This window comes from Musa acuminata, chromosome BXJ1-11 (assembly GCF_036884655.1).
Source record: "Musa acuminata AAA Group cultivar baxijiao chromosome BXJ1-11, Cavendish_Baxijiao_AAA, whole genome shotgun sequence".
NCBI lineage: Eukaryota > Viridiplantae > Streptophyta > Magnoliopsida > Zingiberales > Musaceae > Musa > Musa acuminata.
The window spans coordinates 9,738,415-9,751,655 of NC_088337.1; the positions used below are offsets into that span (position 1 = coordinate 9,738,415).

At 38.7% G+C, this 13,241-nt stretch overlaps 2 protein-coding genes across 5 annotated transcripts in view; one reads left to right on the forward strand and one right to left on the reverse strand.

Annotated features, from left to right (window-relative positions):
• Positions 1–151: 151 nt before the first annotated feature.
• On the forward strand, positions 152–2,760 carry LOC135597180 (uncharacterized). Its single transcript, XM_065089774.1, has one exon. The coding sequence runs from the start codon at positions 248–250 to the stop codon at positions 2,558–2,560; it is 2,313 nt and encodes a 770-aa protein (XP_064945846.1). The 5' UTR covers positions 152–247; the 3' UTR covers positions 2,561–2,760.
• Positions 2,761–6,142: 3,382 nt separating this feature from the next.
• Positions 6,143–13,241, reverse strand: part of LOC135583147 (probable pre-mRNA-splicing factor ATP-dependent RNA helicase DEAH9) — a 40,901-nt gene continuing 33,802 nt past the window's right edge. For all 4 annotated transcript variants that reach the window (XM_065089776.1, XM_018820704.2, XM_065089775.1 and 1 more), the window contains 5 exons: positions 11,704–11,802; positions 11,492–11,578; positions 9,476–9,529; positions 7,622–7,701; positions 6,143–6,604 (listed from right to left, as the gene is read on the reverse strand). In XM_065089776.1, coding sequence (XP_064945848.1) covers positions 6,457–6,604; positions 7,622–7,701; positions 9,476–9,529; positions 11,492–11,578; positions 11,704–11,802 — 468 coding nt within the window. In that variant the 3' untranslated portion in view covers positions 6,143–6,456. The remainder of the gene's footprint in view (positions 6,605–7,621; positions 7,702–9,475; positions 9,530–11,491; positions 11,579–11,703; positions 11,803–13,241) is intronic.

The window sequence follows — 13,241 nt, forward strand, 5'->3', positions numbered from 1 at the left end:
AAAGGAAACGCGATTCGGACGCCCCGTTTCATTGACACGTTTTGAGTGCACAACAATTTCCAACCCGTCCTCGCTTTCTTCACACGCCTTAAGGCTCAAAGCGTCCCCCTTTGGTTCCTACTCCAAAAAATAAAAAAAAAATAAAAAATAAAAAGGAAAATAAAGACGAAGACGAGCCGCGAGTTCAGTGAACCGAGCAAACCCGCAATAAATTATTGGATCCCTTTGGCGTTCCCCACTCCTCTCCATGCCTCCGCCCAAGAAGAAGAAGAAGAAGAAGAAGACGAAGACCAAGAAGAATTCCACCCAACCCCGCCCTAATTCCTTCCCCGCCTCCCCTCCTCCCATGTCCGGCCTCCAATCCCCCATCGATCCCCCGGAAACCCTCCTCCCCCATCCCTCGTCGCCGCAAGAAAACCCCCAATCGCAATCACCGGCGACCAAGTCTGACAAGGGAGAGGAAGTATCAGAACACCCGGCTGCCGCCGATACGGAAGAAGACGAGCCCCAACTTACTATGTCTCCGGCCGCCGCCCCACCTACCGACGTCGCCGCGGTCGATCTCCCGGCAGCGCCGCCCCGCCCCTCGCCTCTCCCTCGGAAACCCCCGGCCAAGCGCAAGAAAGCCCTGTCGAGTAAGCAGCGCGCCGCTGCCAAGCAGAAGCTCGCCCTCCTGACCGCCGGCTTCCGGCCTGTCCCTTTCCCCTCCGATCACGCCGGGGCCGACGTCGATCTCGCGGTCCACGAGCCCCTCTTCCGCGCCCTCGCCCTTTGGGACTTCGCCCACCTCCCGCTCGACCGCGACGTCCGCACTGACCTCCTCATCCCCCTCATCGCCAACTACGACCCCCCCAATCGCCGCAGCTTCGTTCAGGACCTCCGAATCACCGTCAGCCGCGCTGATCTTGCCCGCGCCCTTATGCTCCCGGTCAAGAAGGACAAGACTGGCTTCTCGGAGTCTGGCGCTGCTGATTCCAACCCCGAGATGTACTCCAGGGAGGAGTCAGCTGCCGCCGTCTTGGGCTTTATGTCAGGCTTCATGCTTTTCCCGTTCCAGGATGATGCCTGCATACTACCCGCAGAAGTCATGGCCGCGCACCTATTGGTGAAGGAAGGCCAGCCACACAAGGTAGATTGGGCGGGGTTGATGTGGATGCTGGTGGAGAAGGAGCTGCTGGAGGCGCCCAAGTCTGCCGTTTGCCATTATGCCTCGCACTTGCAGTGTCTAATGAAACACCAACAGCCGAGGTTGTTCCAGGAAGCTGAATGTAAGCTTGAGCCAGTCCCTGAACCTGTGCCTGAGGCTGAGAACTTGGAGGATGCTGCGATCGCAGAGGAGGAAGATGACGCAGAAGATGTTACAGAGGACGATGCTGCAAGGATTAGAAGTTCAGATGATGTTGTGGATGTCGCTGGAGAAAAACATGAACCAGGGTTAACTTTGGGCTTGGGTGGGGATCTGGATATGACGAATGACTTTGAACAGTTCAAGGAGGGAGAGGAGCAGTGGCTGCGAGAGGAAGATAATGGAGGTACAGAGCAGTGCTTGAGGCGATGCAATTCAGCCGGTGTGAGAAGTATGGAGTTTGAGAATTTATGTAAAGAAGACGGGGAAGGAAGGGTAGAAGAAGGGTATATTGATGACCTCTCAGCAAGATATGCTTCATTGGATGGGTTGACTTCATTCGATAGGTTAACATCCACAGACCTTCTCCAGGTAATGGACAATGTCAATATCTCTTACGGTCAGCCTATGAATCCCCTTCTCTCTTCTGGTGAATTCTTGACAATGAGTACTGATGCACATAAGAACATTCATCTAGACCCTAGTCATGGTAGACCTTACTTCGTTGGCAACAATGGCAAACGACAAATCAGTGAGGTCGATGATGAAGATGATAATGATGATGACCCCCAGCGGTTCTCACAGAACAATCAGCAAAAAAGGTTCAGGAGTGGTGGAATTTGGGAGAGTACATCATCAGAACTTGATGCCATCCTAGAGCAAGTCGAACTTGATGTGGGAAAAGCTAGGATGGTATATGCAGAAAAAGAGCAAGCACGCATGAATGCGCAACTGCAGTTGCAGTGCATGAATGAGATGCTCCAGCAAAAGGACAGGGTCATCCAGTCCTTAGAGAAGACAAGGGAAGAAGAGCAACAGAAGTGGCATCTGGAAGCTTGCCGTTACGAGCATGAGATCAATGTCATGGCCAACTTGGTCATTGGTTATAAGAAGGCATTGAGGGAAATACGCGGAGCTTTTGCCGAGTACAGAAAAAAGTACCCACGGGGTGATGAGCCTCTTTATCATGTTGTCGTTGGCTCTGGTGGTTTGGTTCTTTCTGCCAAGGAGTTGGAAAGGCAACGATTTGAGAAAGAGGAGGAAATTCGACGCACTGCAATGGAGATGATTAATGGTTTTGAAAAGGAATGGATGCTTAAGCTTGAACAGTATGATTCATCGGTTGTCATTCTGTTTGGGAGGATGGTGGAACTCAAAGAAAAGATGGAACTTCTAAAGGGAAGGTTGGCGAAATCTGTGACATCGGATGCTTAGATGCTCGAAGATGCATGTCAATCATCAATTACTTTTCGATCCTTTTTTGTGGCATTAGTCTACTTAATATGGCAAATTATGTGCTTTTAGTACTTTGGAGCATATCCAATAGCTCTGCATCATTTAACTTTTAGTTAGCTGATTCTAAGTTAATCTGACAATCATATGCATGAATTGAGAAGATCATTGCTCTTTATTAATGTGTTTCGCAAGTAGCATTGCTATTCTCATGCTCAGCATTGCATTGTATAGTTTTACTAACTTGTTGCTATCTGAACGTGGTTCTGTCTCTTCGATAAAACATTAAGAATACCTATTTCTCATTTGTGCACACAACCTACAATCTTTTAACTTTCCGATGCTTTTGAATCTTGTTACCATGTTCAATGTGTGTCCTCAGATTTTTGTTGATAAACTGGCAGGCCTTCGTATTAGCATTAGCCAAGTATTCAAATCGTCTTTCGATAGAATTATAACTTAAGGTTGTAACTGTTGTCAATTTTCGAGATCTTTCATATGTTCAAGTTCTTACGAGCTTTATATGTGGAACTCATGCCTGTAGTATTTACGTCCTTGTTTCTGGTTGATTTTTTTTTTTTTCGTCTATGCTGATAACTATGACTACATAGAATTTCTTATTCATATTTTTCATCCATACTTTGGTTGCACTAGTTTATGTATTTTAACTACGGAGTTAGTTAGTTCTTACTTTTACAACATATGATCTGCTTTACTTTGAATCTTCCATTAGCTCTACAACAGAACTAACTTCTAGTTGAGGTGGCTAAGATTATTCTTTGTCGCCCTTTAATTTTCATCTAATCATTCCTAAATTGCTCTGATCTAGGCTTGCCTTAATTATCTAGCCGCATCACTACAGATGTTGCATCAATTTTCTAGAGAATTTTCTTTGCTTAAAGTCATACGAAAAAGAAGCAAAGTTTAGCATATATTAAGCATGACCCGTTATTCGTAGACATCCTTTTGATATTATTTCACTGAAGTATGTGTTTTTCTTGTTATTTATTTATTTGTTTGTTTATCTAATGGTTTGTTGGGGTGAGGTGGTTTGTGTTCCTCCCATCAGAAGAATTATAATCAATCATTGGTCATCAAGAAAGGAGGCTTTTTTGATAATTGGGCTCAACTTATTATAATCAGAATTATAATCATTGACGGTTAGTGTTCAATTCTTGCCTTTAAACATTTTGGTTCTTAGTTAAAAACATGTCCTTTTTAACTTTTTTTTTGTCTGTCTTATATATCTGTAGTTGTAATCATAATTCCCAAAGCACACACTAATATAGTACCCTAAATGATGAAACATGTACTTTGGTACAATGATTCTCTAATTCTATAGTCACATGTGGTGGTATTTATTGCAGCAGTATCCATAACATGAGAAGGTATTAACAAATGATAGATAATGAGACCTTGATGGACAAGAGAATTTTTTATGCTTGCTTTGAATTGTCATCCTTTTATTTTTGCCCTTTTGATTTTTGATATGGTGAATACACACTATTTGTGTCCTGACACATGGTTTCTAGTCCAGCTAGATCCCTACCAAAATAGGGCATTTCCTATGGTGCAAAGTTGTCTTTTTTTTTTTTTTCTGGCATACATACTAAGGACATTGTATCAGAGCATGTCAAGGAAACATCAACTTGTTGTTGTACAAGAGGAGCAACGGGGCTTGTGTGATTTGTAATGGGTTGGTACACTTTGTAGTTGAATATGATGAATGACATGAAAGAGTCTCGTAGAATACTTATAAGATCGATCAACTATGAGCATTGAAGAATCAATCCAATGTTAGGTACACTTTCTAGTTGATATTGATGGAAGACATGAAAGAATCTCGTAGAATACTTACAAGATCGATCAACTATGAGCATTGAAGAATCAATCCAATGTCAGGTACACTTTCTAGTTGAATATGATGGATGACATGAAAGAGTCTCGTAGAATACTTACAAGAATCCATTGTCAATATCTCAATAGTCATTTCTTATTGAAGAATCCCTTACACTACCCTCGTCTTCCTACTAAGCATATTTTCTCGTAACTAAGCCACACCCAATTTTGGCCAAGTGCAAGTGACATGTACCTAAGCTCTCACAAGTAGGCCACAATAGGATGATCGAAAGATTGCATTTGACATGGCAAGTTTTGCATCTCGAAATGCAAATGTTTGGGGGATATGATACCGTGAATATTTCACACCAATCATGGCCTAACACGTGGATCTTAGCTAGCTCGATCCTACTAAAGTAGGCTAATAATACTCGTCACCTCAAGATCAAATCCTAGAAATCGCAATTTTTTTCCTAATCGTAATGACAATGGCACCATAAGAGGGAGCCTTTTCCAAATACCACACACAAAGTTCTTTGTCTATCGCATAAAAAATTGCTAACCAAAGAAGGATACTTGTAGCACCCCATAAGCGTATCGTGTGCAATAATGCTATCGTAGGTATCTATCTGGTCATCGTTTCTTGGAATAATAAAGTCGGAATTAGATATTGGATTTATCAAGCAGGCTAGAAATATAACCATGATGGAGAATGTATCAGAACCATGTATGGTATGTATGGTATGGTATGGTGACAGGAAAATTACTGATTTGTCTCTTTTGCAGCTTCTAGCAATTTTTTTTTTTTTTCTTGTGCAGGAATTAATTGTTAGAGACCTCCTGAGGTGGGAAGTGGGAAGTGGGAAGTGGGAAGAATAGCAAATGGAGAAAATTGAAGAGTGGTTCTTTGTTTTTTACTTCTTTTTTTTTTTTTTAACGCAAACTAGTTATCTTGCCATGTTGTTTACGAAAATGGGTAACACATGAAACAAAGAGATGTGAAGAAGGTACATCCACAACTAGTTTTGCTTGCAGGAGGAGGAAGAGGAAAAAGGGTGCCACCATTCTAATTTTGTAACGAGCCACAAAGCTAATGAGTTTTCACTAATTTTGTAACGAGCCACAAAGCTAACAAATGCTAATGAGTTTTCACTTCATGATTGATTGTTGCTTGTCGACTGACAATACTGCACCTGCTGATTCAACTGGGAGTCTTCAAATTTTGCTGCAGACTGTTGTCTTCTTTTTTCTCTGGAATGTAACAGTCTATTTCAAATGGAATGTAGTCTCGTGTTAAAGTCAGGTGCGAGATATATGATGTGCATGCTTCGTCATCAAGATGAAGTGTTGTTGTTGTTGTTGATCATCTTACGACAAAGAACACGGAATGCATGACTCAAAAATTGATGTTTTGAGCTAAATAGCATGTGGTTTCATGTTGATTTGGTGACTTGCACTCTCTTTGTTGCCCGGTGATAGGCTTTTGGTGAGTAGAGCAGAGATTTTTCGTTTTTTTTTTTGGTGGATAAAATGTAAGTAACTAAAACAGGATTCAAACTCGGATCTTATGATAAACTTCCAAAGTAGCTGCTTCACTTTGTGAGGCTTTCACCACACTTACTGTTACAAGCCGCCCAAATCTAGTGTTGGAATAGCGAGACTTGCAAAAAATTTACCCACAAAAGAATAGAAAAAAAAAGCGCAAATACCGCTCAACGCAGAAAATAGAAGCGACGCAAAACCCACAAAATATACCAATTTACTGACCCAGTTAACCAGACAAGAGGCACCGTTTGGGAGGAAACGTAAATAGTAGCTAGCAAGAAAAGATAAATACAGAAAGGAAAAACAACAACGCAGAAAAATAATGGTAGATGACAGTTGAAACCAAATAGACACGGATGAACAATCCGCTGGATAAATACAAAGACTACTAGTAGCGTCCAACTGATAGTTGCTAAATAAATGGACAATTAAGCGCTGTGTCAACTTGATATCCTCAACTGCAGAGAACAAAAAGGTTTCTACAGTAATTACTGTCAGCAAGGGGCAAGATTAGGTGTCCGAACCTGATAGAAATGTGGTGCAGCTTCGATAAGCCAGGATGGATCTATAGCAATTACATTGCGCATATAATGCTTGTTAGTGGACACGAGGGAATGATACACCACCCACTTTGGGTTAACCCTGTTGACAGCAAACACATGTCAGGAGCAAAGAAAGTTTAGTGAAAGTCCAACACATTTCTTTTTCCCATGCAAAAAAAAAAAAGTACAAAATATAAATAATGAACAAAAGATTTATTCATTGTTAGATTTGCAAAGGATGGCGCGAAAGCTGAGTGGACTAAACTGAGCATAAAATTGTTTGTACCATCCTAAAACTACAAGTTTTATTTATCTCCTGTACTAGTGCAAGAACTGACGAATCACATTATAACTATGATTGTGTACATATTTATAATATACTGGTAACAACAAGCATGGCATCAGACTTTGCTAATCTTCATAATGTTCTATGTTTTTCGATCCAGAGAGTATTAAACAAAGGTTTTCTGTTCTGTTCTTTTTTTTTTCTTTTTGCTTTTGTTTTTTGAGTGCATGCCCCTACGCTGATATTCTATGCTGGCACAATACCACGCTGGAAGTAGCTGAATGTGACAAGGGTATGGACTATCTGACGGTTGGCATGAATTGTGTGCCAACAGGATGTTACATGGAACACAATATATCATATTGAAATTTCAAATTTGTGGAAAATGGCTCAAGTAGCATGTCTCAATTGTTTTACGCTAATGTCTTGATATCCTTTATATTCATCATGTTTTACCTCTTGATGCGAGGGAACTTTCAAAACTATGTCATAACATGGTTTAACGACACTAGAACATGCTGAAAGAGATGACTTCAATCTTTTTGCTCAACTTATTTTTCCTCAGACCAAGAAGATTTCAGCATAAATGCCACAATGTGATAATACAAAAATATGGAAACAGATTATTCTTTTTCTTTCACTCATTCATTCTTTTTTCTTTTTTTCTTTTTTTTTTCTGAAAGGAGGGGATAGGAATTGGAATATTCATTATTAACAATACTTGAAAACAATTTGATTGATTAAATAGAAGTAAGCATCTCATTTAGTTAACTATCATGAGAAAAAAAATGTGGACAAATTAGCAATTCCACAATAATTTGCTCCGCTAACCTGAAGAGTACAGAAGAAGGATGAATGTATACTTCTTCAGAACTCCTGACTGTCTTGTACAATCCATTGTGACTATATTCCTACAGGGAAAAGAAAAGTAATTTAGTCATGCTTATGGCCTCAAATACCAATATCATGTTGTACAAAAATATTCTACGATAGAAAAACAACTATTTTGGTGGTCCTGAGGTAACAAAAGTTAATAATGAATACTGATGTTAAAAAAGAAAGAGGAAGACCAAGGAAATGAGGAATATCTTTATAAAACGAGCAAATTTCCATTGAATGAACTAGTGATACTTTTCTTACCAGGAAAGATTCAATGTGGCCTACCCTTAATAGGTGTGAAGCAAGGAATTTTATTCTAAGTGGCACAAAGATGCACTGAAAAGACATTAATTAATCTTAAGCAAAGTCTCATACACCTCTCTCATAAAATATTGTAATTTCGACTTACCTACTCAAAGGTGAAAGCATACATAAAATCCCTCTACAAGACACGAAAAGCTATTGTAAAAACCTTTTAGCAGCTTACATGAAGAAGGGTCTGCGAGATTTTTCCATGTATATCCTCTAAAGTGGTACTTACAATTGTTTGTGTTTTAGAGACACCACATCACTTCTCAAATGGGTAGATTAGGCATTTTCATAATTTGGAGAGACACAAAATAGCTCCATAACTAGACTTAGGAGGGGCAAAGGACTAAAGGCACTTTTAAACAAAACAAAACCATACGTGAGATAAAAAGATGACGAACTTATAGTCCAACAACTCAACAGGGAAAGCATGATGTTTGACAAACGACACAAACATAAAATTTTCACAGAAACCAAGAAACTTTAATCTAGCATGGCATACCTTACAGTAAAATTTTCAGTGTGACTTTGAAAATTTAAGTTCCATAGGGGCAAATGGTACTGAGCATGACTTTTATTTGACTCAATGCAACACATTTATTTTGCTTCAGATCCTGTTGGGAGTTATATAAGAACTAATTTCTTACTGAAAAAAGAAAGTACATTAGTATTAAATGGCACATGAAAGTACATTAAGTCAGCAGAAATTACTGATTTCAAGAAAATACAGAAAAAATGTTTCTAGATTTTTAAAGAAAAGTTCAATGGATTTTCAACAAATTTATCATATACATAAAAAGAAGTAAATTATGAATTTACTGGATAATCACCAACTTATACTTTCTCTTTTTTATTCTCATCTTCATCTTATCTTTCCCCTTCCAATGGGTTACTAGTCGTCTCACCCAAGAGCCTAGGCACATGTCAGTGCCCTTGCCTTTGTTTTTATATATTAATTATTAAGTATAATTTTTTTTAATCAATAGTTGACGTTTTACCTCTAGTTTGGGCTTTACCCAGCCCACAAATGTCCTGTAAGAAAACTAATATTATGAATGTGATTTACCATGGGTCATCTCTTATGTCAATTAATAGTGTTTGGCCTTCAAAAATAATCTGAACCTCTCCATTTGTGGTTTATTGTCCGACTGGTTCTTTTGACATTGGTTTTAATTATTCATCATTCTATGGCCTAGTTTTTTTGTCCAAATATATTGCTGGTCGTAGCTATTTACAGGTTATAATGACAATGATTTGAATCCTTAAGCCTAAATTTAGACTTTACTACATAGCTCTTCTTAAGGCAAACTTCACACAATATTTATAAAGATGCTTATAATGTTAAATGTATGGCAACAACCACATATTGTGTGAATTTTGTCCAATTAAAGTGAGCCATCAAAACATCTCCCTTGGAATATAATTTTGGAATCATGGTATAAAAATGTCTTAAAGGATAGGTATTCCATAACACAATAATGTCATATGATAACAGACCTCCAAGTGGCATGAATTTGCAAAAAATCCAGCAATTATGGCCTTCCTTAGAATCTGCAAACAACATAAGCCGATTTAATCACCAAAATGCAAATAAAACTTAATTACCCTTACAACTTAATTTAAAATTTAAATCTATCCATTTGAATTATAAAAAGATGAACAACCTTGAAGTTAAAAAGAGGAGCTTAAGTTACAATGAAGCATATAATTGGAGCATTCTAAAAAACTATGGAGCATATTGCTTACCAAAAAACTGGAACAACCAAGGCTTCAGATGGTTTAAGTTTGATCAAGTGAAAAAACCTAATCTCACATTCTTTCAGTTCAAATTTACTGCTTTCTTAAAGGTCGTTTCGGCTTGACAGCACGAAATGACACAATTCTGCAATTGCCATGCATGACATAGATTTTAACTGCTGAGGTAGATTTTGCTCAAGGACTGCCCCAGCCCCCAAGTACCCCTGATTACCTTAGCTAGGAATCAAGAAACTCTTATTTACTAGCTGGAGCATCCCCATAGGGTTTTGAAAAGCTCGCACGGTCAGGATGATGTTGGTTGATGAACCAACCATAAAGCAAAATCATGTAGTGAACTTGACGCCTTCTACATATGTATTAACTTCATAAGGCTTATGATAATGTCAGAAGTACCACATAGACTTCAGTTTAACTATACAGGCCGAGAAGTATAATATAGTACAAAACTCAAGAACAATGGGCACTCTGAAAATCCAATGTGATCTACACCAAAAAGAAAACCTCTTTAAGAGATGCCTCAATACCATGAGTGAAACCGAAACCTTAAGAACATGATCAAGTAAAAATGGCAGACTTCCGTCCAATGTATTTTAACTTGTATCCAATTGATCAAATTAATCTGATATTGAAATGCATAATTCGGGGTACCATCATTTATCCAGGCAACACATCAATAAGTTTAGTATGATACAAACTCACACTCCAAACCCCAAAGCCCATTCCTTTTAAACCATGGTACCATGCTAGTTATTCTGCTCTTTCACCCGAAAAGCAGAAAAGTGCAGAATGCCTCAGCTAAGGCACATATGATGCAAGATAGGTTTGCAGTAATTTTGGATGATCATGGATATGTCATAGCCAGTTAGTCCAAACTGAATCAAGGCCACAAAAGAATTTATCAGCTTGCCTCAGATCCGGATTCGAAAAATTGAACATGATTAATCGACTCTTTGAACTCAGCTATGCTGAGGATAAACCCATAATGAAGGGTTATCAATTTCAATCATTGAGAAAAACATCCTTAAAATCTCTGCATGCTTCAGGCCCTGAGAAAGGATCTTTGTTTGTGCCGGAGCCATCTTCCAGAAATGAACTAGGTTGAAGAACTTCAACGAGTATGACATATCACAGAGTCTATCATCTAAATCTCAAAAATAGCTAGACGGTACCAACTAGGCCAGAGTACAGATGTAGCATAGTAAAGCCCATTTATTGCAGCACATGGACTGTTTTGCAGTTTATTAAAGCAAGCTGGTCTCATATTAAAGAATGTCAAGCTTTATGCCTGTGGTGTGGCTTTTAAGGGAAAAAGCTCAAGATTCTATGTTTCTGATCAATAGAAACTATGGGATGGGACTTTACAGGCATCGGTCATGATGATATCAAAGCATGTTCCCATGTATTGCTGTAGATGGATAAATTTTGAAAATCATGCTCTAATTGATGCTTTTATCCAGCACCATACAGAGAAGAAAACCTAGTGAGCCAAAAAATTGCTGCTTCAACATCTTTGGGGACTTAGTTTCTCTTTGTTATTTCAACAGGGAGTAGCAAGATTGTTGTGGTTAAACACAAATGCAACACGAACCAGGCATGTCAATTATAGTTTAAGCCATGGATATTGGCAGGAACAACTAAATGTTTGAAAAGAGGAAAGAAATGAAATTTATGCTACGCCAGTCCCATACAAAAGCAAATAGTTAACACAAGAATATAAACAGTGAAAAGTGGACAAGTGAACAATAGGATAAATGCCTGTGTGTCTTTTTCACAAGACTTGAGGGCTAAACCAAGTCGCCTCAATAACCGGCTGAGTTGTTCTCTGACATCCACAACCTTCTTCTGCACAAATATTTGCATGAAAAAATGAAAAAGATAATAGCAATCAAAACAATGACACGTATACCCACAATATAGTGTTAAAGAGTATAGCAAGCACCAGTATTCTGCAAAACAAGGAGACTCACCATAGCTTGATAGTTGAGATAATTTTTGTAACACCATTGTGAAGATTTTCCAGAGTTAAGAAACCCTTTATAGACATTAAGATATGTAACATGATCTCCCTGCATATGACCAACAGAGTTTCAACAGGATATTGTAAACATTTTGGAGGGTTAGGTAATACTTCATAGACATTAAGATATATAACATGATCTTCTTGAGTAAAACCAATAGACTATCTTGAACAGGGTATTGTGAAGAAGATTTTGCAGAGTTAAAAGGAATCCTTCATGGTCATTAAGATATGAAATATGATCTCCATGCATTTGATCAATAGACTAATCTTGGACAGGATATATTATGATAAAAGACAAAACAGTTCTATAAGAATCAATCAATTTTCTGTGATGGAAGAATTTAATCTTAAAGGAGCTTAAGGACAAAACATTTAATGGTCTAATTTCACAGTCAACACCAAAATAAAGAGTTTATTTCAAATAAAAAAAGAAAAATAGATACAGCAGGAAAAGTTCAACAGGCAAAGATTTTCCTTTAAGGCAAATATTCCATGAGGGATATACAAAGCGCAAAGATTTTCCTTTAAGGTAAATATTCGTTGAAGGATATACAAAGCATCACTAAGCCGACCTAAAAATATCAATAAGATCACAGTAGGATCTACCTAGTTCAGTATAACTCAAGAAAAGTGAGCAAACAGGTGCACGATCAGAGTAGAATCTCTAAATTCATGCTGCATGTTATGAAGATTATACACCTTTCTGCACTTTAGAGTTTATATCATCCAAGATATAGTCATGAGCCAAGACCTAGACTGTGGTATGAAACACCAGCCATTTCAACACCTAGAACCCCTTGAGTGGCACATAGCTAGATGGGGGATCCCTTATTGTCTAGGAGTGACTAATGGTTTTTAGTGGCTCAACTTGTTTAAAACAATTCAAGTGAATTGGATAAATGTTCATTAGGCCCCAGTCTGCTCTCTCAACTGAAACTTATGAGCGTCCTTTTTCGTGCCCAACAAAGTTCTTCACCTACCCTATGCTTGTATGGTCCCTATAGCAGAGCAATGGCGACATTTTGCCTGTCGTTGTGATCCTCATGTCCTGAAAGGAGTTTGCAACTAGGCTGATATTAAAGTGCAGGATGGCTTAAGAAATTCGAGTTGAATCCGTCACACTCAATGGCCAAGAAATCAAATACAAGCTTTATGAAAGAACTGTATGACACATCACTGAGGTGAGGCTAGCGGACCGCATAGGAGCTGCTAGCTATAGGTGTCCTGTAAACCAATCACATGAGCGATAGCACATCACTCTTTTTGCTTCTTATTATTTATTGGTATTTTCTCATTTTATCTTGTGTGTTGCATATATTGTGATGTCTATCGATCTGTGTAATGAGAATCGGATCTTGATGAGATCGCGATAATGAGACTAATTCGTCTATAAGCACAGACCCTAAATGATCCCGATCGTAGGTTACTCGAGAGGGACATCGAGATAACTGAACATACTTGTTTATTGTATACCCGTCCATATAA

Coding starts and splice junctions, on each gene's coding strand:
- LOC135597180 (XM_065089774.1), top strand. CDS start 248: ATGCCTCCGCCCAAGAAGAAGAAGAAGAAGAAGAAGACGAAGACCAAG.